The 25,175-nt window shown below is 50.0% G+C and overlaps 1 protein-coding gene across 2 annotated transcripts; it reads right to left on the minus strand.

Moving 5' to 3' along the window:
• Positions 1-751: 751 nt before the first annotated feature.
• On the minus strand, positions 752-21,904 carry DGAT2 (diacylglycerol O-acyltransferase 2). Of its 2 annotated transcripts, XM_035560475.2 has the most exons (8): positions 21,741-21,904; positions 15,327-15,446; positions 14,478-14,585; positions 13,559-13,629; positions 7,394-7,598; positions 3,475-3,649; positions 2,945-3,147; positions 752-2,175 (listed from the first exon to the last, which is right to left on the minus strand). In XM_035560475.2, exons 1-8 carry the CDS (start codon positions 21,778-21,780, stop codon positions 2,021-2,023), a joined length of 1,077 nt encoding a protein of 358 aa, XP_035416368.1. In that variant the 5' UTR covers positions 21,781-21,904; the 3' UTR covers positions 752-2,020. The 2 variants fall into 2 exon arrangements, with proteins under 2 accessions (XP_035416368.1, XP_050564392.1); XM_050708435.1 differs by lacking the exon at positions 14,478-14,585.
• Between the last annotated feature and the right edge of the window lie 3,271 nt (positions 21,905-25,175).

Raw genomic sequence — 25,175 nt, forward strand, 5'->3', positions numbered from 1 at the left:
CCCAGGGCTCTGCTCCCAGTTTCACGGCTCTCCTCCCTGCACCATTCTAGCCAAGTCACAGCAACCCAGCGTTAATATCTGCTAGCAGAAACCAGGACCAGATTTACTAGGAAGCAGCCAGGTTTATCTTCTAGACCAGGAGGCTTTCAAAGCCTATGGCCAAGCCTGAAAAAAGGCAAAAAATTAATTTTTTCCACTGTGAAAAGCGGCAGTGTCACCATAGCAAGTTTAAGCCCGTGCAAATAACAGGCTCACAGACCCCTCCCCCCCAGCCCGACAGACAACAGGTTAAGCCCTCACTTGTTACTAAAAGAGCCCACATGAACTTTCCAGCAATGCATACTATTTCTGGAGTGTTTGCACTTCCCGTGGAGGGAGGCTGGGGGCTCAGACAGGAGCTGGGAGGATGCAATCCTGCTCTTCCTTCGCTAGGCAGCAGCAGCAAAGGCCCTCGCTGGAAGGAGCAATAAGGCATGAATTTTGTCTGCTCAGCAAACAAGGTCCAGAGACAGAAGTAGTCAACTGTAGCTCCTTACACACCCACACCCCTTAAACCACAAAGATTTTCTTAATCTCATGAGTATATCATGTAGGAATCATGCAGGTAAGCACGGGTCTCCTTTTGGACAGACCAACCCCTTTTCTCCCCATGAAAGCCCAGGCACAGCTGCAATTACACAAATAATTGGTGTAACACGAACCCAGCCACATACCACAACATGGAAGAGACCAAAGCAGCCCACTGTTTTTGCTCAAGTTTTATTTCTAGAAATTTGTACAAAAATCGGTACTCTGTAATACAACAGTCTATCAAATATGACAGATGGACGTTTGTCGTCAGAGGCAAGATTCCAGGAATGTGAAGTACCGTCCTCTTGCATGGAAGAAAGGCACATTTTAGAGCTCAAAATACACTCACCGAACGTTTGCAAAGGCAGGTCAGACATGCAAGTAGTGCAATGTTTCAGGTTTACACAAACACACTGTACTCTGAAGAAATCTCACTACAAGCACTGTTAGCAGCCACGTAAACATTTTATAAACACTTTTAAAAGTCGCTCACCAGATCCTATGCGTGAGAAGGCTACTCCTTCACATTCACTGGACAGAATATTTAAAAGCCATCTTTGGGCAGAAGTTACTCCTAAGCTTTCCCCAAATGCTTTTTTTTTGGGATCCAAAACACGAACAGTCCCGCTGCATTTACCCCTACTGGCTTACCCTAAGGGTCTGCAACACTGGGGCCACACCATTGCACCATCCCACTGCTCCTAGAACTTGTCCTCGGAGCTTCGTGGCTATGAAGGAGTCCTGTCTTTCCTGCTACCACTGTGCAAGTAGCACCTGGGACAGACCTGCTTCTAAAGTGACTTTCCAGACACAAGAAGTGAAGTTACAGCCACCAAAGTATCCGGTACGCTGTATGGATCGAGGTCTTCTAGACTCACACATCCTTTGGTTCCCTGCACCACACAGGGTAGGTGCCCTGCCTGGGTTTTGGCAGCCTGCTGGTGCTTTCAGAAGGGGCTTTTCCAAAGCAGAGAAGCCCTTGTGCTAGGTAAAGCATGTCTCAGCACAGCTCTTGTGCAACGTGCCTGCAATACTGCTCTCCTGGTCAAATCAGCCTGCTACTTTCTGGTTGAGAACCAGCTGGATGCTGCCATCCCAAAATAGCTTACGCAGTAGATGTAGGAATGCTTCTAATCCACCACTGGCAATCCAACAGCATTATAGAGCAGATTACAAAGGCAATCATTTCCCCCATCCAAATCCTCACAGCAATGGGGAGTTGTGCTCTTTCAGACAGAAAGATGTTTGTAATGGGATTTATCTTAAGTAAATACTTTTTTTAAAAAAAAATAATTATTTTTGCAAGTGGTCTAGCAATACTTTAAACACTTTCTTTAAGAAGACACATACACCCACACATGCTTTCATCAAATGCATGATGACAGTTTGGACTCCTGGAGAAGATGGGCTGAATCTGAGAGAAGGAGGTACTGCTGCTGAGCCAGTCCCTTCAGTTGACTTCCAAGATGTCAGTCTCTGGCAGACCAAATTTGCTCTTATACTTGTCAAAGAGTTTGATCAGGGAGTCCACGTACATGCTGTGGTAGAAGTCCACTTCCTTCTGGGATGGATTATCAATTTTGGGGATGGTGATGGGCTCGCCAACTGATAAAAAAAAAGGAAAGACCCACAGGTTAGGTTAAATGCTCCTGTATGCCCTGGAGATTTGTCCTCTAGGGCTACAGATGCATTAGCTCAGCACATCCACCCTGGCATAGCACAGCTTGCCATCGTGGTAGATGTTTACCTCCCCAATTTTGCTAGGCTCTGAAGCAAAACCATCCCACCACTAGGATCTAATTTCAAGTTTCCCATTTTAGCTACACAAAGAGCAGCAGGGCTTGTGTGCAAAATGGTGGGGAATTCCCACTTGCTGCCTGCAGCCTAGTGATAAATCCCCCCACAATTAACAGGAACCAAGGCTAAAAGCTGCCGTTCTCATACTTTCCCTATACACAATAGCAAAGAAACACTTATTGCCCTAAAACCCTTGTTTCTTTGGAATGGAAGACTCAAGAGGCACACGTTAGGGTTTGCATTAAGGCTCAGCTATCAGACAGCATCACGTTGCCAGCAGTAGGGCTGCTTCTGATTTTGGCTGTCCAAGACCAGAGAAGGTAACAGCCACAGCATTTTGTCCAAAATAAGCTCACTTGCTCAATTGCCTGGGAGAGTATGATGGGAGTCTTGCAGCCTCTGGAAGCTGTTGTGGCTCCTTCTCAGCTTGAGCTGGGAGGTTTCATAAAGAAGGGAAAACGGAGTTTTATAAATGGAGTTTTGCAACAGCCCCAAGACCAAGCTAGAGTGGGGATATGGCACAGATTCAAGTATGCTGCTACCTAGGGAGGCACACATGCTCACCCCAAAACCTTACCGACAGTGGTGATGGGCTTGGAGTACGGTAACAAGCCCCACGTGTTGGAGGAGAAGAGGCCACGGCCATGAAAGATGCACGGAGCAAAGCCAATGTGCTTCTGAAACTTCTTCTGAACCCATCTTCCCCAGGAACCCTCCTCGAAGATCACTTGCTTGTACACTTCATTCTCTCCGAAGGAGTAGACAGGAACCAGGTCCGCACTGGAAGGATGGAGAGGTGTTAGAACCCCCGTGCCCCTGGACTGTGGTCAGTACTGCAGCACCACATGTTGCTGTGCACTCTTTAAGGCTGCACACTCACAGATTTTATTGGCCAGAGCTTTATTTGCAGCACAAAGCACAGACATGGCAAGTCTGCTAGACTTGGCAGAAGATGGGACAGGTTCATGTGTTTGAGGCTTTGGGCATGGAGCTGTGCAACACAGCAAGACTGCAGAAAGTATCCATCCAAGACATCATTTTCCTTAGGGGATGAGACCACTTTTTGTATGCTAACAGTACTGCTCGAGCGTCAAGGTTGCCTCTTACCCATGCCGTAGAGCCAGTTTCACAAATCCTTTCCGGTTTTTCAGCGTCACGGAGTTCTTCCCCGGGGTGCAGTTCAGGGACTCCGCCGCTCCCCCCACCACGATGATGATGGCATTGCCGCTGCCGTTCTTGGATAAGATGTAGTCTATGCTGTCACGGTTCACGGGACATATACCTGTGGAGTAGGGGGAGATGTAAGAACCAGCTGCAAGATCAGGAACGGCCTGGATGATCCCGAAGACACCAGCCACCCTTGCAATCAAGGCAAGGACTTTCTGCTTCTAGTTGAGTTGCCAAATTTCCCTGTGGTCATGGAAAAGGGCTGGGTGTCTTATCAGGCAGCCTGTTCCTTGACTACGCAAGCATTTAATAGGACTGGACAGCACTAGATTTCGTCATAGACAAACTCCATCACCACCAGCTCTCAAAAATTTGCCTTTAAATGCAAGATTTCAGCAAGGATTTCCTTCTGCGCTCAGCGATGCACAAGGCAGTTATTTAAGACTTCCTCCTTCCGTGCAAACTGGAGCTGGTTTATCCTTAGGGTGGAAGCAAAGCAGCTGTGATTTTGACGGATACAAGTCTGAATCTGACCAGTTTCTCAGTAAAAGCAAGTAGTGGAATAAGTCAGCCTGTGAGGATGCTTTAGTGATACAAAGAAAACAAAGAGACATCTAGTGTCGATTAATTTGAAAAATAATTCAAATTTCCCAAATAACATCTCAAGCCCTTGCATGAGAAGGGCAAGGTTCTCAGGTAAGTCCATATTCTGGGATGAGTGCCTGGGAAGGTCCTTTCCTCAACTGTGTGCTGGCAGGGGCAGGGCTGTACTACCACCCACAGCACTTCAGGGCAGGAAGTGCTCTGCAAAGCTGAAGCACCAGGCCTCACTCCAGCGATCCCATTCAGCTAGATGAAAAAGGGACCCTTTGACTTCTACTCTATTGCTCTAAAAATATTAAGAAGTGCGATCTTCTACCCCTCAAAGTCATGGTTTTACCCTACAGTTACTGTCTGAGCTTGCTCATGCCTCACATTTTTGGCTAGCATAAGCCAAGGAAAAACGAGATGCCATCGTTTACATGCCCATCCACACAACTTGTCCGAGCTGCGCCGAGTACTTAAGGTCATTGCACCACGAAGGGCAGTAGTACATGCCATTTAATTTTAGAAGCTGATTCTGCACGTCTCATGGTAGTCACTTGAACCAAGAACTGAAGTAATGAATGGGTCCCCTGGAATTACCCAGGGCAGGCCTGCAAGCCTTTGTGCGTATCTTTAAACACAGGACACCAAGGTCACCACCTCACCCCAACTCCAGGCCACAGGGGAGTAGACCTTTCTCCAGATGGCTGGATTTGAAGATGGAAAAACCCATCCAACTTCATTCAGCACAGCTACAGCTGTCCCCGACCATGTTTCTCTGAAAGACTCAGCTGTGCTGGCCAGCCAGTAGGATGTGCTGTGTTCAGTTTTGGGGCCCTCACTACCAGAAGGGCATCGAGGCCCTGGAGCGTGTCCAGAGAAGGGCTCCGAAGCTGGGGAAGGGCCTGGGACACAAGTTCTGTGAGGAGCGGCTGAGGGACCTGGGGGGGTTTGGGCTGGAGAAGAGGAGGCTCAGGGCAGACCTTATTGCTCTCTGCAACTGCCTGAAAGGAAGGGGTGGGGAGCTGGGGGTCGGCCTCTGCTCACAGGTAACCACTGATAGGACCAGAGGGAATGGCCTCAGGTTGTGCCAGGGGAGGTTCAGGCTGGAAATGAGGAGACATTTCTTCTCAGCAAGAGCGGTCAGGCATTGGGACGGGTTGCCCAGGGAGGTGGTGGAGTCCCTGTCCCTGGGGGTGTTCAAGGCAAGGTTGGACGTGGTGCTTGGGGACATGGTTTAGTGGGTGACATTGGTGGTAGGGGGGTGGTTGGACCAGGTGATCTTGGAGGGCTTTTCCAACCTTAATGACTCTGTGAGAGCCTTGGTACTTCTGCCCTGCCCACCAAGGCTCACTGACGACACGGCCCTGGCTATCAGCAGCACCGATTTATGTTCAGCCCTCTCACACTTGTCAGCAGGAGATTACTGCTGCTCACAGCACTGAGCATGGAAATCCTTCCTCCAGGAAATGTGACGAGACATGCAGACAAGTGGCGAATGCAGACTTGTGCTCTTTAGCACATTTATACAGTATATAGGATTTTCTGGCCATCTCCTTGTGCCTCAGAGGAGGCTTGCTATAGCTTTAATCTCCACTGTAACACTGTAATATGCAACAGTGGTTGCAAAATGGCTAAGGTTGTGTATTGGTACAGTAATATTTGCCAGGATTTCACTCAAAGTGGTTTGTCCACAAAACAAAGGATTCAGAGAACTATCAGTACTTTGCAAGCAACAGTTTCCAAGACTTTACAATGACACCCTCAAGATTCAGTATAGGAAGAGTAAAGACAAATAATGGCTTTCAGAAAGATAATTTTGTCCAAGAGATCACACCTACAGTCTTCCTTAAATCCAGTAAGTACAAAGGGAGCAGGATTTCCCACTGATTTAACTGTACTGGCTTGGCTACCCCAGAAAAGAAACCCTTTCTGCTCTAGGATGTGGCTCTGGATGGGCAGGAGATTTCTTCTTGTCACCTCTGTCACCTTGCGCAGCTTGAAAGGGTCTTTTTTAAGCAGAATGGCTGATGCTGCACAGACAAATGAAGTTTACAGCTGTGCAATAGTCTGGAAAGCAGATCCCAGCTTCTCGTGCACTGCTGTCCTGCAGAATTCCCAAAATATTTCCATCTAATGCAGGCAGACAGCAACCAGCTTGCTTCAGATACTGCCTTTTCTGAGGAGGGGCATGCACCTTTTCTACACCACGTCTAAGTAGTCTTCCTCTCCCTCACTTAATTAAGGCAGTAATCTAGAAACCGTCAAACCTAGACGAGCCGAATGCTGCTACTTCCTCACTTTTCCCAGCCACAAGTTAAGATCCAGCCAGAAGGCTGACACCTGTTTTAAGTACATTTATTGATGGTAAATGGTATTGATTATATATTGATTGCTCCAGGAGCAGCAAAAAGGTTACTTCATTGCTCATGTCATGGTCTTTCAAACCTTACTTCCTCATCTCTTCCTAACTCTTGAGCACCCTTGGTCCAAAAGGGAAGTTCAGGCCACACAAAAGCTGTTTCTGGAGGTTATCAGTGCTGCTTCCTCTGCCCAGTCATAACCTATGAATGCTCCATCATTAAAATAGTGGAGTCCATTAAAAAAATAACAAAACAAAACCCAACAACACCTAAAAATGTCATTCGGCAGTTTATATCACTGCCTATTCTCTGTGGACCATCCACAGGAATATTCCCAGGAAAAGGGCTCTTCTGAGCACCCAAATTCTGTAATTCTGGCAGGCATCTAAAACCAATTGGATGAAGAGGGCATCTACCACCACCATGAAGCTTGGCTGCATGCCGCCTTGTGCCATGAGACCCAGGAGCTCATGTTTCAAAGACTAGGGAATTCTTGGTATTTTCACATAGCGCAACTTCATCTACCAATACCTCCTACTACCAACTAGGATGACTTGTTTTACATAGTTGTGGCTGTGAAAGATGTAGACAAGTACCAGATATCTTTAGTATGCCCTTGGACCAGAAGGTCTTTGAACTAAGGTTGAATGCAGAGAAGCAGCAGCCCTTGCAGCCTGAGCATTTATTCACAGCTTCCGTCTGACATCTATGGAGGTGATGTTTGTGTGATGCTATCAGGGAGAAGGGGTTGTACAGGTTTCTCCCACATTTTTTCACTTGAATCATAGAATGCTTTTGATTAAAGATCATCTAGCTCCAACCCCCTGCAATGGGCAGTGTCACCTCCACTAGATCTGCGTGAAAGAGGGGCAAAGGCATGGTTTGGAGAAGCAAAGAGCTCCTACACTTACCTCCAGACATTAAGTAGTCCCTCAAAATGGGCATCCTGAAGTTCCCAGCCAGGGTAGCAAGGTACGGTCGGATCCCGGGGAATTTCTGGCTGACGCCCGTGGCCTCTGTGCTGAAGTTGCAGAAGGCACCCAAGCCCATGATGCCATGTGGATGGTACCCAAAAATGTAATTCCTGGTGGTCAGCAGATTGTGGGTTTTAACCAGCTAGGAAAGAAACGGAGTGAGCTCACATGAAGGCAGATGTAATGTAATAATAAAAAAAGGAAAATAATTGAAAAAATAAATAAATCAAGAAGTCCCCAGTACAAGTCCATCACTTTTGTCCCCCTTCCCACCGAGAACAGCCCAAGGGCTGAGGATATCAGCTCTCCTGGATTTCAGTGGCTGCATTAAGGGCTGCAGGTTAGACTTTGGCTCCTAAAACTGAGCAATCAGAATAAGCAGACTGATCTTAGTCACTAAGAGGACAGGCAGCCAAGCAGGAACAAAGGCTGGTTGCAGTAGGCTGTGCCCTTTGTTTCTCCACTCTTCCCAAAGGTATTCTTGTAAGCCTCTTGTCCAAGCCAACCCAGTTCTTCATGGTCCTGTTAGCCACGGCTACGCCTCCTTCCAAACCCCGTCTCGGCACGTTAGTGGCTCACACCCCAGTGAAAAGGGACAAAAATAATTAGTGTCCCATAGCACGAGCAAGTTTGCTTAATATCTGAAAAGAGACCTAACCGCTTAACATGCCTTCTGGCCACCCTCCAAGATGGAAAAAGGCATGGAGGGGAGGCTTACCGTTGGAAACTGTTCTCCTTTCAAGAGATTTCACACTGATCTACACACCAAAAGAGCCAACAAAACACCTCGAGCCATCCACAGCAGCGCTCAGGTTTCTGCAGGATGCGCTCCAGCGGCAGTGACCATGCTATTTGGGGTTGTGCAATGTTCCTAACCTAATATTCCCTTCTGTCTCCACACCACGGACACACTGAACACTGAAATTTCCTTAACCATGCACAGCACAACCCATGCCCTGGTTCCATTAGGGCCAGAGAATTTCCCTCCCCCTATAAGTAACAGTGTCCCATGCATCAGAGCATCTTTCCCTGGCTGTATGCAAGCAGGGCAAGTGAGCAAATTAAAGGACTGCTCCATCACTCTGTACCCTAAAGCCCAGAGAAAAACCAGATGCAAGCCTTGTTTCCTCTGCTAATACAGGAGTAGGGATTTTAAATCAAAATTACTTGTTTTTCCAGTTGCAATAATAACATTTTTTGCTGGCTGCTGCACCCCAGCAGCTCTCAGACCGGGGCAGCACCTACAAGCCCCAGCTGCCCTTCAGCACGACGCTCTGACCATCTCTGCAGCCCCTGATTGTACATGCAAAGGTCGCGCTTTGTGTCAGCCCCTGTAGGAAAAAACCTGGTGTGACGCTGCGGAAAGCCGCGCGTTACGTACCCCGCCGCTGTGGCCAAGAAGTACTTTGGCAGCAGCAGCATGCAAGCCGGTTTTGTTGAATCATGCTACGGGGAGCTGAAGCCCAGTTGCGACATGCTGAGCGAGTGCCCAGAAATGCCATTCCCTCCTCCTCTCCCCACGCTCCTGCTGCTCTCTGCAGCATTTGCAGGGTTTAAGACAGCAGCTGCAGCAGGTTAGCCAAGCTGGGTGTCCTACCCCTGCACACCTTCCTCTTGATTTGGGGTCACATAGGGCTCTGGGAAGTGTCTGCAGACGTTTGGGGTTGCAGCAGCTCCGTAGAGCCTCATGGCTTATGTCACACCTTTATCCCTCTCCCTTTTTGCTTAATTAGAAGGTGACTTCGCTTTTCATCCCCTGGGTGCAAGGACTGTCCCTCTGCTTTGATCACCTTGGACAAATCGGGCTCCAAGACCACAGACTGGAAACCTCTCTCCCTGGAAGAGTGGAGGGAAAGGAAGCAATGGCACAACAAGTAACCCCTCCATCCGTCACGTCTTGCTCAGCTGTAGGAGAGACCCAAGACCTCATCCTCCCTCTGCACCGAGTATCGCTGCTCTCAGAGGAAGGTGCCTGGAGCAGAGGGGCTGTCCTTGTCCCTCCGGAGCAGTAGGCACACCACGCGTGCTGTCCTGCTGCTGCCAGCCCCTCAGCCACGTGCAAGGACACCCGGCTCCCACGTGGAGCTCCTTCCTTGCATGAGCCTGGCCAGACCAGTCAGTCTGTCTGCCTGTCTGCCAACATCTCCCGTTACAGAGGCGTGGAGTTGTGCTTCTCTTGGCAAGGATACGCTTGGTGCTCGGGAGCACGCTGCCTGCACATTGCTTGGTGCGAGCAATGCCGTGCCTGATTTTTCCCCCAGAGGTGGAAGCCTTTTCAGAAAGGTTCTCACTCTCTGAAGGCCTTTCCCGAGGCTCCCAGCAGGGATTTACAGGCTCAAAGTCATTCTGCCTTTCACATTGATGTTTTTCCCCAGCAGCTTGTCCCGCACACTTGCCGCTGCCCTCCTGCCTGGGATGCCCCATGAGAAATGGGCCAGCAGAAGGTGAGCACATTTCATGGCTGATCTATATAATGGAGAACATCCTCCTCCTGCTAGTTCAAGCCAGGACAGCCCCACACCACAGGCACCAGCCACTTTTGCCCGTGCAGCACCTGCAAGTGTTGCTTAGAGCTGCTGCTGCATAAACTCAGCCCAGGGCTGAGGTGCCAGCAAAGGCAGAGCCTTGATGGCTCCCTAAACTTGGTCTAGAAACAGGAATTTAAGGGCTATAAGCACTTATTCCTGGCCTTGAGCACAAACGAAGCTTTCCTTAGGAGGCTGATCACTTCCCACTGCACCAACACACCCATCCCAGCTGCTGGAAACCCAGCCTGAGACTGAGCACACCACGGTGGGAGCAAAGGTCCATCCATCTGCTCGACCATTAGCACAGGCAAATTTCTTCAAACAGATCTAAGCCTGCCTGCAGGAGCTATAAAGCCGTGTAATCGGGGTAAACAAACCAACCAGAGTTAAATATTTGAGTGCCAAACGGACCCGAAGAACAGCACTGCCAGTTGTATCTACAGGAACAGGAGGAGTAAATAATGCATGCAAGCGTGGAGAAAGGGGGCTGCAGAGATGGAGCCAGCAAAAAGCAGAATGAAAGCGAGTTGTTTAGGTGAGTGTTCACATCCAGCCACAGCAGCCACTGAAGCATGCAAAAAGCAGGAATTTACAGCTCCTCCTTCAGGATCCACAACTAAACTTGCAAAACGATGGAAGGACTGCAGCTAGCTGCACCCCACCCAGCTGCATGGTGGAAGAAGCTGCTCTCCCCTTCCCAGCGATGCAAACCAGCAGCTGGAGACCCCTCCAGGCTCTGGGTATCACCGACGCACTACAACCCCCACAGGAAGCAAAACCTCCAACTGAGCAGGAGATGGAGAAGGTCTCACCACACGCATCTGGCGAACACTCAATGCCTGACATCACCAAGAGCCAAAGGTCTGCAGTCATCGCTATCTGAAGTGTTATTTGCCCCGGAGATAAACAGCGGCAGCTCCTACACGCACGGGGGAGGGCTCCTTTTTGCCTAAACAAGACCTTTGAGTGGTGGAAGATGGCTAGGGAAGCTGCTGGGACCTCGCCTGCCTCTGCAGGGTCGAGTCAGGCACAGCACCATGCCCACGTCTGCAAGAGCTCGGGTCCCACCTGGTCGTTCAGCAGCAGGATTTAGCTCCCTGGCAGCTTCCTCAGCTACTTTGCGCGCCGCTTAGCGCTTAAAGCACTATCTGCAAGGCCAGCCACTAAGCAGCAGACAAACTTAAGCTCCTGGTGCCCTAAAATAGCTCATCACCGCCGGAGCAGCCGCACGAAGCCCCAGCAAGCGTGGACGAGCTCCTGCAAACTCAGGCTGGTTCCCAGATCCACTTGGTATTACAAAACACGACCTGGGTACCTCCGGGTACGATAGCCCTGGTGTTTCAGGAGGCAGATGCTGCTCAGTGAAGTGTAAAACCGAGTCAAGTCATCATAAACAAGCACACCAGAGCAGAGCCTGCTTCTCCTGCAGCTACTCCTGTAAAGCAAGCCCGCGGAGGGTTGCAGCAGGTCTAGCCCCAAGTTACGACACACAGCTTTGTCAGGTGGATGCCAGTTACATTTCAGCCCGGCCAGATCCTGCCTGGTCCTCCAGCTTGAGCTCACAGCAGCTTGGCATGAGGAAACCTCAGCTCCCAGACCTGCAGCCTCCGAGGACAGCAGACTTTTGGCCTCCACACCCACATTTTTGGTGCTGCAGAAATGGGAGGTGGCTTTAATGATTTGGGAAATGATCTACGAAGCTACCTCCTATTTGTTTTTTTGGACTATGGGTTAAATCTGCAGGTGGTACCTGCGCACAGCTCTGCACGCAGAGGTTGCAAAATGCAAGCTGAACATTATGAGAGCTGCTGGCAAAATTGTTCTAGGCACTGATGTGACTGGCCCCCGTGGTGCTCAGTGGATGTGTGGCACTGCAGACCTCAGCAAGCCAGCCAGAGAGAGAAACCAAGCCCTGCTGAGCCCTTACAGGCAGCTGAGGATCCAGCCAGGGTGAATTTTGCAGCCAGAAGAAGATTCAAACAATGTTTGTCTCTACACCAATCTCCCACTTAATGAAGACAGATAAATAGTTTATCCAAGGAATTCCCAGGCCTTTCACAAGCCCAAATAGAAGCTGCCATCCCTCCTGTTCTGCCCTTCAGCTCCCATTTACCATTTGGCTCTGCAAACCTTGCACAACTCCACCCCTTTAGCAACAAGGGAATTACAGCCAGAAGGGGACCTTGCAAATGTGCGAACTAGCAAGGATTTACCTAAAACTGCAAAGAAGTTCAGTTTATCTACCTAAAACTGCACAGTTCACATACCTGAGCAGCCCAGTGTTTGCTAAGCTTTTAATACCCACGGTGGGGCTGAGCCACAGGGCTGGATGATGGGTGCCACGCAAAGGGACGGTCACACAATGGGACCAGCCACCACCGGTGGCCCCCTTGGCTCAAAGTCTCCAGGAGAAACTTGCCTGCTTCGGTTTTCTGCAATATCAAGGCAGCAGGGCTTGTGGCAAGCCCTTAAAATCTCATCTCCCACACCACAGCCTGCTCTGCTCCCCTTTAGCTATGGAGCCGACCTGGCAGCCTGTGCAGCTGCAATATTTTCCACGTACACCTAAACCTGCCAGAATTACCCATTAAGAGCAGCAAGAGCGTGGCAAGAGGCTCGTTGGCCGGCAGCACAGTCATGCCCCTGGGAGTTCAAGTGACTTGGGAAGAAGGAATCCAGGCTGTGCTGCTTTGGCTTCCTGCAGGAATTGGATTCTGCCATGCGTGGACTCCCTTGGAGCAGGGTGGCTCGTTAAATAGCCATCCAAGGTGCCTCCCTTTTGCTCGGCCTGATCAAACACTTGCCAACAGCCTTATATAATAGTCCTTCCACCTGTGTGCCCTTCCAAAGAAGCATCAAGTTCCCCCCTTGCTGAATTTGCCCTCTGGTTCCTTCCAAGTCCTTTGGTGAATTTGGCAGTCCCCAGAGCAGAGTGGCAGCCCCGTCCTGGCTGCAGGATGCCTGAACTACCACGGAAAGTACGAGCACAAACCAGGGACTTGGAGCTATCCCCACCACTGGACCCCAACACCCCGAACCAGAGAGTTTAGAACTAATTTCACTGAGTGCTATGAAATAAGGCTTTTGGTGCATGGGCTTCCCAGTTATCGCCTGGGAAGCCTTATTCCCATCACCCTGCTGTCCTGTGGGAATAACTGGAAAACAGACCAGAGCTGAGCTAGGTTTACAAGTAGAGACCAGAGCTAGTGCTAGGCACAAAGCAGGATTGCTGCAGCATGAAAAAAAAAAAAAAAGCTAGAGGTAGCAGTAAGGTTCCTTTTTCTTAAGTCAGATTGCCTAAAGAAGTCTGGCAATAAAATCAGAAGCAGCATCTTCTGCAAATCATGATCCTACCATCATGACCAATGTATTTCAGATTTTTTTTTTTTTTTATTTTTTTTTACAATCACAGCTGCTCCAAGCAGTGCTATGGCAATGCTACATAAGCCATGTCCTGCTTACAGTTCAGTGTCATGGATAGAAATAGTGAATGACCAAAGTCATCTTCACAGAGGTTGTTAAAACTGAGTCTAAACCAGAAAATCTCATTGCACAGAGACAAGCTGGTGCTTACCCTTATTGGAAAATAATCCCTGAAGTACCTCCATATAGCCCAGTTTCTCACCCATTGGGATCTTCTTCCACCTGGAGAGAAAAAAAAAACAACACTCTTTTAAAGCCATTTCCACCTGGGTGCCCACCAAGAAACCTAGAGGGCTCCAGGCAGGTCGCTGCCTCCCTGGGGAAATCAACAGCTTCTTTCCTCTAAGGGAGTGAGACACCTACACCATTCACTAAAATCAGGTGAAACCAGCAGTGCTGAGGACTTTAAGGTACTTCAACAAGCTGAGCAAGGCCTGATGACAAATTTGGGGTGGGTCAGACTTGGTATTCTGCCGTAGTTGGGTGTCAGACAAGTCAAGGTAGAAACAGCTTGAGGTTAACCTCAGATTTCCCCTTTGGGGAAGGAAGGCTGAGATGCTGGAAGATTTCAGCAGTCTTTAGCACAAATCTCCATTGCTTAAACGTGGCCGTGAAAGGAATCACCAAAGCTCCCTGCCATTGCTGCAGTGGGTCTCGGAGCTGGTTTCTGCAGGCTTTTAGGAAATAGAAATAAAACTTTCTGATTTATTCACAGCAACACAGCCTCTGCAGGGGAGCCGTATCTTAATGGCCATGCCACTACCTGCACCTCGCAAGAGCTGGAGAGGGCAGCAAGATCTTTCGTTTCGATACAGATCTTCCTGATAGTGAGAACCTAAGCCTCAAACCCATCGCAGCAACGGGCTGTGAGCACCGTCTTGCACGAGCAGCAGTGCCTACGAAGCCTGCAGTCGCTGCTCCTGCCGAGGGCTGACGTTTGTACACTTCACTGAGTAAAGCTCCCACCGGGTGATGCCGAGGAGGGAAGTCACCCATTACGAGGAAGCGCCGCTTTGTCCAAACAGGGAGACGAGGACACAGGTATCGGGGATCGATTCTGTCTTATTTACCTTTCTTTGGCGTGTTCCAGTCAAACACCAGCCAGGCTAAATATAGAGCAGCGATCACCCAGCAATCTGTGCACAGTATGTACATGAGGATTAAAGTGCAAGCAATACCTGGACAGGGCAAAGAAAGAAGAAAACCAAGTGGTGTCAGGTTTTGGGCTGCAGAGGGCATTTACCCTTGCACTGAGAGCCCCTTGCCTTTTGACCCTTCCATAATGAAGTCTTAGTCTCAACCTGATGTCATTAATCCTCAATCAAATCGGATTTAACTAAAAAAAAAAATCATGATTTGGGACTGAGAGAGCTTCCTCCAAGGCTACCTGCTTTGAAGAATGTGCACGAACACCCAATTTTTGGTGTCTGCAAGTGTTTCTTTTCTCATATATCCAGCTGCTTTACCACGCAAGAGTAAAAACTCAACCAGCACTAAGATTTCTTTGTGGCCATACACCACGGGTGTTTCTTCCTCAGCTACACAAACCTGCTGCTCGTTACACCAGCTCTACACCAACCATCCCACCAGGTTGCCAGAGATCCCACCCACAAATATTGGGCTTTTATCACAAACTAAACAGGAAAGGAATGGCAAGACTTGCTTGACTGACTGCAGTCAACTCGTTTCCGCACTTGAATTCAGTCTTGCTTGTATGGTAGGCATCAAGGACATCCACGGCTTCTGTGATTTTTCCAGAGCCAGGCAAATTCACCCTTGCCAAAATATCACCTCGAGTGTGCTCTGCGATAGCCACGTGCCCCAGAAACTGTCCTCAGCCACTGAAAGTTATGCTAAAGTCAACATTTTCTGCATTAAAAGCCAAAAGGTTTTGCTTCAGGCCACACAGTGCTACTCACCCATGATAAGGAACGTGAGGACCCATTGCAGCACGGAGATGATCTGCAGTTGTTTCTCTACTTTGGATTTGGATAGCCAGAACAAATCCTGCAGAGCAGAAAGAATGCTTGACCCTGTACCTAGAGAAAGCATAAAAGTCAAGTTACATTTGTGTACCAAGCACAGGCACTGCTTTTAGAGGTGAGTAAAGATTGCAATGTTATATTCTCAAATCAGACTTAAAATCAGTATCTGTGCAGTTTGCTTTTGGAGCAAGGCTTGTCAGGGGCTGACATTTCCCAGGGAGTTTAAGCACCTTGGAAGCGCTGCCATCTGCAAACATGCAGCTGTTTTGCGGATGTTGGCAGGGATTTAATGGGTAATGTCAGTTCCCACCTGAGCAAGCCTCCAGCTCACCTGGCCATGAAAGCTTGGAGGGCACTAACACGTCCTAGCACACACCCCTGCTGCAAACTGCCAGCTCCTGGCAGCGGTGTTTGGTAACAGGGAAAACTGCAAGAGTTTTATCCTAAGATAAAGCTCTGCCATCCCAAATCACAGGCAAGCACACGCAGGCTGTGGTCTGAGCTATTCCTCATCAGGCACGTGCCCAAGGCAAGCTCTGCTCTCCAGCCTCCTGAAGCCCAAGACCTCAGGGATCCACAGCTCCAAGGGCAAGACAAACTACCAGCATATTTCTGAACCAGTACAGGGGGAAGGAGGATTGAAAGCCACTTTTCAGAGTTTTCAACCGTTCAAGTGGGGAGAAGCCTAGTCAAAAACTGAACTGAAAGACCTGGTTTCTGTCTGAGGAACCTCTCACTGCAGGGTTTGCAGACAACCTCCAGGAAGAAGCACCTGCAAGTGGGTTTTCCTTCACTTCTCTTCATTACTGTGTTTTACGAGCACCCTAATTACAGGCTAAAATGCAAATCCAGCTGCTGGCCTATGAGCAAGTCGGGAGGCGTGTTTACATATTTCCCTTTCTTCCCTGTTATTAGAAGGGCTGCAGTGCTGCTAAGCAGCTATTACGTTAAATGCATTCAATTCTTGCTCTTGCTGCCGCCACTGCTAGTGGTGGGGACCACAGCAAGTGCTCATGCAGTAAGAATCTGGCTGAGAAGAGCCTCTAGAGCTTTGGTAGCTTCTACAAAGAAAGCTTCACTAATGCATGCTTTAACTACGCAAAACACCTCTACCATCTTTGCTAACTCTTGCTGGTAGTGTAGGCAGCAGGATTAAGGCACCGTGGCTGCACCTGCAGATCTCCTGCCCCAGGCTTGCATCTCCTTTTGCTGCTCCTCTTCAGTGCCTCTCAACCTGCACATGGTCCTGAGGACTGAGAGCTGTCTTCCCAAGCATTTCTGCTACTAAAGGACACCAACAGGGAGCTGCAGCCTAAATTCAGTGCCAGCTCACTCCTGCCTAGGTGATATTTAATCTGGATTTCCACCTGAACTCAGTATCAAGCAAGCTGCATCTCTGCAGTTATACATTCCTATTGCACAGCTGGCAAGAAAGCTTTTTTCTTTTTTCCTAGCAATAACTAAACCCATTTCCCAGGTGAGGTCAAGGATGCTGTCACCAGTACCTTTCTCTTCGCAGTGAAGAGTTTCCCAGCTAGAAGGGAACGCAATGAGGTCTGGCCAGTCTGTTTCCAGGAGCAAAGCTTTTAGGGATACAGCCAGTGACACCACTACATCCTCAAAATAAGCCCAAAGTCTTAGAGCTGGTTTGTGACCCATAATAAAAGCCCAGCTCCATGTAATTGATCCTTGCAGCACCTGCAGCTACAGTACTGAAACATCTTTGGACTGAGGAACCCAACACTCCAGCCCTGGATCGCCTAAATCCCCTTCCCCTGGAGAAAACAACTGTTTAACCCTCCAAATGAATTTGGACTGCAGCATTTTCTAGATGCTTAACAAATTGTAGGCATCGCTAGCCCCACAAATAGACCAGACTGGGTAGCAGAAGTCAATCTCTCGTCTAATTTCTCGAACCACATCAAGCATTCAGCTCCTGCAGAGGGAAGGCAGAGGTTCAACAGCTCTGAGCAGGCTGCTGAGCACCTGCCTTGGACAAGTGGTGCCCTGGGGCAGCTATTTGCTGAAAGCAAAAACATCCTCGGCAGCAGTCAAGCTTCCCAACACCAGAAGATCCAGTAGATACCATGGGCATCCATGTTACATTAACACTAAATTCCTGGTTAAGGATAAGGAGGCTTCACACGTGGGGTTTGCAGCCCCCACCTCCTTTCTGCCAGCCTCAGCAGCCAGCAGGCGTGCTGGAGAAGATGCTCCAGACCTGGCGTGGAGCAAAAGAGCTTTGACAAGATAGAGGTGTGGCTTTGGGACTAAACTCAGGGGAAAAATCCCACACTGGTACCTGGGTGCAGCTCTTGAAGGAAACCCCTTCCTTCCCAGGAAGGGACTGTTCACTTCACTGTTCACAAAGCACTGTTCACAAATCAAAGACCCAAAGGATAAATGAGCGAAGGAGACGCAATTTCTCTAATCATTAGGGGGCTCATTAGCTTCATAACCAAGTTTAATAAGGCCTATTAGACATACCCGTGATGAACCTTGAGGCAGAAGGACACCACAGCCCCCAGCCTTTGGCATCCATCCGCATCAGTCCTTTCCCCAGGGAAGATGTTTAATCCTGGGGCAACGCAGCCCCCCCATCTTCCTCTGCTGCAAGCCCCAGTATCTTTTCCAGCTGTCCTGATGGATGGTTGCCCATTCCGGAACAGGGCAGCCTGCTGTTTGGGCTCACACCCCTGGCAACCCGTTCCTATGCAGCAGAGATCCCAACGCCACCATCCCTGGCCTCATGGGTGATGCTGAGCTCCCTTGGTGGCAGCTCAGGAGGATGCTACGTGGCGAGATGGCCAAAAAAAGTGACTTCTCCAGAGGAGACCTCGCTGCTGCTGAGGCAGCAGCCTTCCAAAGAAGCTCAGGGCTGTTAGGCAGCCATCTCCCAGCTGGTGATGGGCTGAGTGCGTTTATTTAATTCCAGAAACGCTCAGGAGATGCTACTAAGGGGCTCATGGAGACAGTAAAGGGTTTGGCTGAGGAGGGGGGACACACCAGCAGCAAGGACCCAGCCAGGGACAGCATCTGGAGTGCTTCCGCCACAGCTAATTGCAGATCAAGCACTGCCATTTATCCAGGCACCGAGGCAGACCTAAAGGCTCCAGAAGAGGAAATAAACACGACTCGACACGTGGGCACCAGAAAACCCAGCCCACAGCACTCGGGCAGCAGGCTGAGTTAGATGAGAGGAAGCAGAAGCGTTACAGATACAGCCTGGCTTTTAACAAGCTCTCGGGGTATTTTTAACCACGACGTTTACAAGACCACGAGCACGTTAACTCTCAGCCAGGACTTACGCTGCATCACCCGGCTTGTTTGGATGAAAACCGTGGCTGAGCATAAGGTGCAAGTGGACGTTTGGAGCTACAACTTCAGCAATGAAGCTGACAAAACTAAGCTAAACAAACCAATACTAGGACACTTGAGAGGAGCCAGCCTCCTGTCCAAGAGCAGGAGCCTGCGCGGCAGGCTGCCACATCGAATATGATGTCTGTAAAAACCCCTCGAGCAACAGAAGGTGCTCCAGGGCTGGGCTGACTCAGCTGCAGGACACAAGATCTTTGCTCTTCCAGCCTTGTTGGTTCCCCATCTACCACCACAAACCTTTGCTATGGAAAGCCAGCGTGGGGTGCAGTTATCCTGTCCTGTACGCAGCTGCACGGCACTTATATGTGCACCTAAATAATCCTGTATTAGCTGCAGTAAATGTCTCTGGAGTTCAGCGACAGAGCTAGCGGTGACGTGTGACAGCACCGTTTATGTCAGCCCCACCAGAAAGGAGCTGGGATCCTGCAGGGGGAATAAAATAGTTTGCTGTGACACTTATCCAGCAGTGAATCCATATCTTCTGGTGGCCCTGAGCTTGGCTTTGGGTCCGAGCAGTCACAGTTGGGGGTGAAGGGAGGAAACGAGGAGAGGAGACCCAGAGCAGGCAGGAGTTTGAGGTGGGGGTTAATCCAGCAGGGCTTGTCCAGGACAGAGGAAGGGAACACGCTACTACATCGCATCGGTGTGCCCAGGAAGGAGAGGAGGTGACATGAGATAAGGACAGATGCTTAAGGACAACCTCGAGTGCTCTGACCACGCTAGCATCCCTCCTGAGAGCCAGCACCTCCTCGCAGCCCTGCCAGAGAAGTAGGGCAGCACCTCAGCAGCCTCTGCCCGAAGTGGGTCAGGGCAAGAGAAGGCGACAGCCCCCTCCTACCCAGCCCGAGGGTCTCAAAAGTGCCATCAACCCCCAGGCACTGGTCCGAGGACCTTGCTATCCCCAACACGGGGCTGGTGTCTGAGAGAGGTCCCCTGCAGGGATGGATGGACAGGCAGATGCCAGCACCCAGGTTTTTATTACTATTTTTTAAAAGCAGATGCCATCACCCAGGGTTGTTTTTTTTTTTTTTTTTTTTTTTTTTAAAAAAAAAGGAATGGTCACCGATGGTCACACTTTGCCAATCCATTAGGGTAGGGACAGGTTGGTGATGATGCCCTGTGCTTGGGCATTGGGACGAAGCCAGATGCCGGAGAGCAGAGGGCAGCGTGGCTCGCTCCGGCTCATACCACAGAGGCCAGCAGGCCTTTGCACAGGCAGGAGACTTGGAAAGGATGGCCAAGGAGGTGGCGAGAAGCCTGACAGGCTTCTTCTAACTCCTGGAGGTGGTGGAAGAGGTAAAAACCCATGACCGAGCAGCGCCAGAGGTCCTGTGCACAAACCACGGCACTGCACTGCCTCTGCCCGTCTGAGAGCTGCAGGATCCCACAGCACACACAGAAACAGGGAAAGAAGCACAAATATCACTGCCAGACCCCCACGAGGCACCTCGAAGGAACTGACCCGAGGAGAGCTAAGGCAGCTTTCCACCACTAAGTGGGATTAGCTAGAGATGAGGCCAATCGCTGTCCCTAAACCACGCTCCGTTTTGCATTATGCACGTGTCCCAGATCCATCCTTAACCCATAACGGGGCGGCCGCTGAGGGCTCAGGTCAGCCCTACATATTTTATAGGTCTCCTGAATGATTTATTCTCTGCGCTTGGCATGCAGTTAGGTCTCAGTTTAACTGTTGGCTTGCTGTTAATTCGGGCGACCCGCCTCATCCTGCTCCTTGCACAAACGAGCTAAGTTGCTTTAGGGACCGGAGGTGGGTACTGGAAAGGCACTCAGATCTTTTCTGAATCAGCTCATGGCTGATCCTACAGTCAGGCCTGACGGCACCCCCAACATCTCTGGGTGCCATGTTTTTGGCATAGCTCCGCACCCACATGCGGGGCTGGGCACCTACATGCAGGCCTGAGAAGGACACGGGGCAAAAACAAGAGCAGAGGGCTTAATTCCCCAAGGTTCGGTTCCTCCCAGCCCTGCGAAGAATTTTTGCTCAACCAACAAGCCTCGCACAGGTTTCTGCAGCCCAGGAGGAATTACCGGTTTGCTCTTGCAGCCTTTTGCAGCACAAGGGTTGCTCGGGGAGCTTCCGCAAAAACCCTCCTGCAAAAAAACCTGGTGGCTTGCAAGCCCTGATGCTCCTCCAGAAGATCAGAAGAGGGCTACGAGCCCTTGACGAGCAAACCCTAAAGACTGTTGAGTTTCCTCCTGCAAAACCTCTGGGCTGCCCCATACTTTCCTCTGCAGCCTGCAGCAGGAAGCGTTGGGTGTCTGCAGGGTATCGCCGGCGCCACCCAGCTCGCCTCGCTCGCCGAGGAAGTCACCGAGGGTGCAAAAGCAAAAAAAAAAAGAAAAAAAAACCCTCTCTGCTGCGCTTTGCAACCCAAACCCTCACTTTCCCACGGAGCGTTGAACCCCTCGTTGCAAAGCACTAACAAATAGCGACTTTTTTTTTTAATTATTATTGTTATTATTTTGATTTAAACCTGTTGATGTGAGCGCCAGCGTTACAAAACCGGGCTGAATTCATTGCTGCACACTCAACTCTGCCGGCAGCGCTGATAAAGCCACACTTCCCTTCCCACCACCACCAGAGAAGAAAAAAAAAAAAAAAAAAAAAAAAAAAAGGAAAATAAAAGAGGAAAGGCCTGTTTTGAAGCAAGTGCCGCACGTTTGCAGGGTGCAGCGTCCCTTAGATAAAGCAGCCCCGGTTTTCGCAGCAGTTTCAGGAAAGCAGCCCGGCTCCCTAAGGTCCCTTAAAAGCAAAACTGCGGGGGGAGCTACCGCAGGGAGCCCCCCCAGGCATTGCACAGCGCTTTTTCCCGTCCCCCTTCTTAAAAAAACGCAACCCTGCAGGCAGGCAGAAGACGGACGGGGTCCCTAAAATCATCGCCGAGCCCCGCAACCCGCAGCATCCCCCCGGCCCCGGCCCCGACCCCCTTTTCGCCCCCCCCCGGGTACCTCTCAGCACCCCCGAGTAGGCGGCGATGATGGTCTTCATCGCGGAGCCGGGCTCAGGTGCTCGCCGAGCCCATGGGATGGAGGCAGAGGGGGCTAGAAGCGATTTTTTGGGGAGCCTGGTGCCGCCGGGGCGTGGGGAAGGCGCCGGGAGCGCATCCCTATATAGCCCCGGCAGGAGGAGGAGGAGGAGGAGGAGGAGGAGGAGGAGGAGGAGGAGGAGGAGGAGGAGGAGGAGGAGGAAGAGGGCGGGGAGGGGCGGAGCAGCCCTGGCACCGCTGGGCTATGGGGGGGAGCACCCTGACCCCAAGGTTTTTACCGTCTCTGCTTCATTCTCCCAGCCACCAACCCCATATCAGGGGGGGTAATCCCCCAAGACTCTCGTTAGCGGGGTGCACGTTGGGGTTTCGGGGTCCATTTCTTGCTCCCGTGCTCTCCCCGCCCTGCTCTGTGCTGATTTTAGGGTCCCCAGCGGGGTTGGGGAGATCTGGGTTCCTGGAAGGATCACGAAATTAAGAGAAAATCCTAGAAATGTGCTTATCGGCAGCTCTCTGGGTTTCGTTAATCGGGTGAGAGCCTGCAGGTATGCCCAAGCCACCCCGAAAGCCTCATTTTGTTCTCCTAATGGGGAATTTTAAGGATCTACTGCTGAGTTACACATCCATAGCCATCCAGGTGTTATTTAGGAATTAAGGTACTAACTTAACTCGCCTGCTGAGCCATTTCTATGTATTTTTACAGATGGGGCCACGTCAGTCTGTCCCAAATCCCACAAAATAAAACCAGATTCCCTATAATGGGGTCATGTCTGGCCCTGTTGTTAAAGGGGGGGGGGGGTTCTACACTTCTGGAACAGGCTTATGCCCTTCCTCAACCCCATTTCATCTTTTGTAATGTGGAGGAAATAAAACCAACCTGCGTCTGAGAAGCGCTTTGAGATACTGCAAGGAAAACCCCATTGAAAGCAATGAGCATTTGTGGGCTCCCTATACATGGCAGACAGATAGCAACGATCACCTAAACACCCCCAAAAATGCTTCAACTTTTGCCTGCCTTTGTCGGGTTTGTGCCCTGCTGAGGCAGCACTTTGACCTGTGGCTCCTGGTGTTGCCGCTGCAAAACCGCCACTTTTTGGCCCAAGGAGACAAGTCCACCAAGTGTTTCATAAAAATTCACATTTCCAGCCAACTCTCAGTTGTGGAGAGCTTAAATTGCATATTCAGAGGTGAAAAAATGTTTTTTTGTTGTTTGTTTGTTTGCTTTTCCTAATCCCCTCTTTTGGAGTTGAGCTGGCCCGGGACTTGTTTGCTCCCCATTGGGCGAAGGAACGTCTTCCAGGGGTTGTAATGGCCTGTCGAAATCGGTATGAAAATGGAAAATTACGAGAGCCTGTCTGTAGAAAGGGTCTTGCCCAAGAGCTCTTGGATAAGAGCTCCAAAGGGGAGCCCAAAATAGAAAGAAATCACCGACAAAAATACTGCCGAGTGAAAGGGGAATGATCTCCTGCACGTCTCTGTTGGCTTAGGGTTACCCACAAGCAAAGAAAAGACCATGGGAGCTTTTCTTACCGTAACCAGGATAAAATCCTGCAAAAAATCACATTGCCAAGTGGTGACGGCATGAGCCAAGTGGATAGGTAAGTGTTAGTTTGCTGTTAGTGGGCTGAGACCTCCGGAGAGTTAAGGGTTGTCCATCACCCTTCTCTTGTTGGATACCCACCTTGTTGTACAATTTGGGGGTAAATTTTCCAAATCTTGATCATTTCCTTGCTCCGTACGCCACAGTAGGGTCCCAACCTGGGAGAAAAGCTCACAAATACACGGGAGTAAAACTCACAAATATATATTAATAAAATAAATAAATAAATAAAAACCTCATCGTTTAATGGAGCAGAGGGTCGTGCAGGAGCACCAAGGCTACCATCAGGCTGAGCAGCAGCTCGGACACGTGACTTGGAGGCACAAATGATGACACTATATTTCTTGGGAAGAAGGAAAAATCAATCCTGGACCCATGGAGGCATGGCCGAGCCCCAGGACAGCGGCTGCCTTCACGCGACCGGGCAGGGAACTGGCGGCCACCCAGACCCTGTCCCTCTCCTTTCACCAGCGCTCCCCTCGTGACATTTTTTCCTCTCCCGTTCAGCTCAAGGAAAATCAGAAAGCGGACCTGAATGACAGATTAGAGACACCCTGGCTCTGTTCCCCATGCAGATACTGTTTCCCACCAGGAAGACGCACACCGCAGTGCTCTTTCCGAAGATGTTTTTGCAAGTGCCCGCAGTTTGTTTTGCTCGGTGCTTACATTCTTCTCTCAGCGCAGCAGGCATACGACCCTGTATATTATTAACCCGCATGTGTGCAGAGATTATTCCTAAACAATAACATCCTTTCAAATACCCTGCTATTACTTCACCTGTGCCTGAAAAACACGGGCTGTGCACCAAGTAACACGGGCTGGAGGCAGCCTTCCAACTCCGGGCACCCTAAACAATTCACTGAAGTTTTAGGCTCCTTTATTTTATTTTATTTATTTATATAAATATATTTTTTACTGGGTTTAGCAGCAGCTGAACCTGGCAGCAAAGCAGCAACACACCCTCATGCAGTCACATTTTTTTAATGCAATTTTCCTTAGGGCAATGCCCATTAAAGCTTTTGAGAATGCTATATATATTTTTTTCTTTTCTCTTACTTTTTCCATTCGGGGATTTGGGAATCATAGGTAGGTTGTGGGATGGGACTGCGGGACTTAGATCCAGCAGCTGGCAAACAACACAGATGCCTTGTTCCTATAGGGTTATTCAGCAGCAGAAACTGCCCTATTTTTAAAGCCTGGCAGGGATCAGAGTTCAGTCCTCATCCATGGGCCAGGTGTTTGGGTGGATGCATGACGCTGCCTGTGTTTGGCGTGTGCTCAAGCTGAGCTTATCTATCTCTGTAATTCTTCTTCCCTGGCTTGAAAACTCAGAGACATTTCCCTGCCTATGGTCAACCCTCTGGTTATGGGTTTTTAAGCCTTCTGTTCCCAGCCAGTGTTATTTTGAATAGATTTTCATTTCCAGAGCAGACATAAGCTTCAGACACGGAGGGTTTGGGCCCTTGATCTGCCTCTATCTCCCCTTAAAAAACACCTAAAAAGGGTCTTTCCCCCCGTGTCCTCCTCCTGAGACCAGCCTATTTCTTCTGATGCCCGCAGCAGGGGAATTTGGGTTGGAAATAAGGATCCCCCCAAGCTCTCATAGCAGAAAGAAACGAACACCCTACGGGAAGGGAAAGCCTTGCGTTGAGCAGGACTCGTCAGGCACACACCATGGCCAAGCCATGCCCCACCAAGGAGCTCCCTCCAGACCTTCAGGTCACTGCTACCCTCATCTTGCATCTTCCCCTGAGCCATACTTATGCCCTTGCCCAGAGGGAGGGAAGTCTCACCGTGAGG

This window comes from Cygnus atratus, chromosome 1 (assembly GCF_013377495.2).
Source record: "Cygnus atratus isolate AKBS03 ecotype Queensland, Australia chromosome 1, CAtr_DNAZoo_HiC_assembly, whole genome shotgun sequence".
In the NCBI taxonomy this organism is placed as follows: domain Eukaryota; kingdom Metazoa; phylum Chordata; class Aves; order Anseriformes; family Anatidae; genus Cygnus; species Cygnus atratus.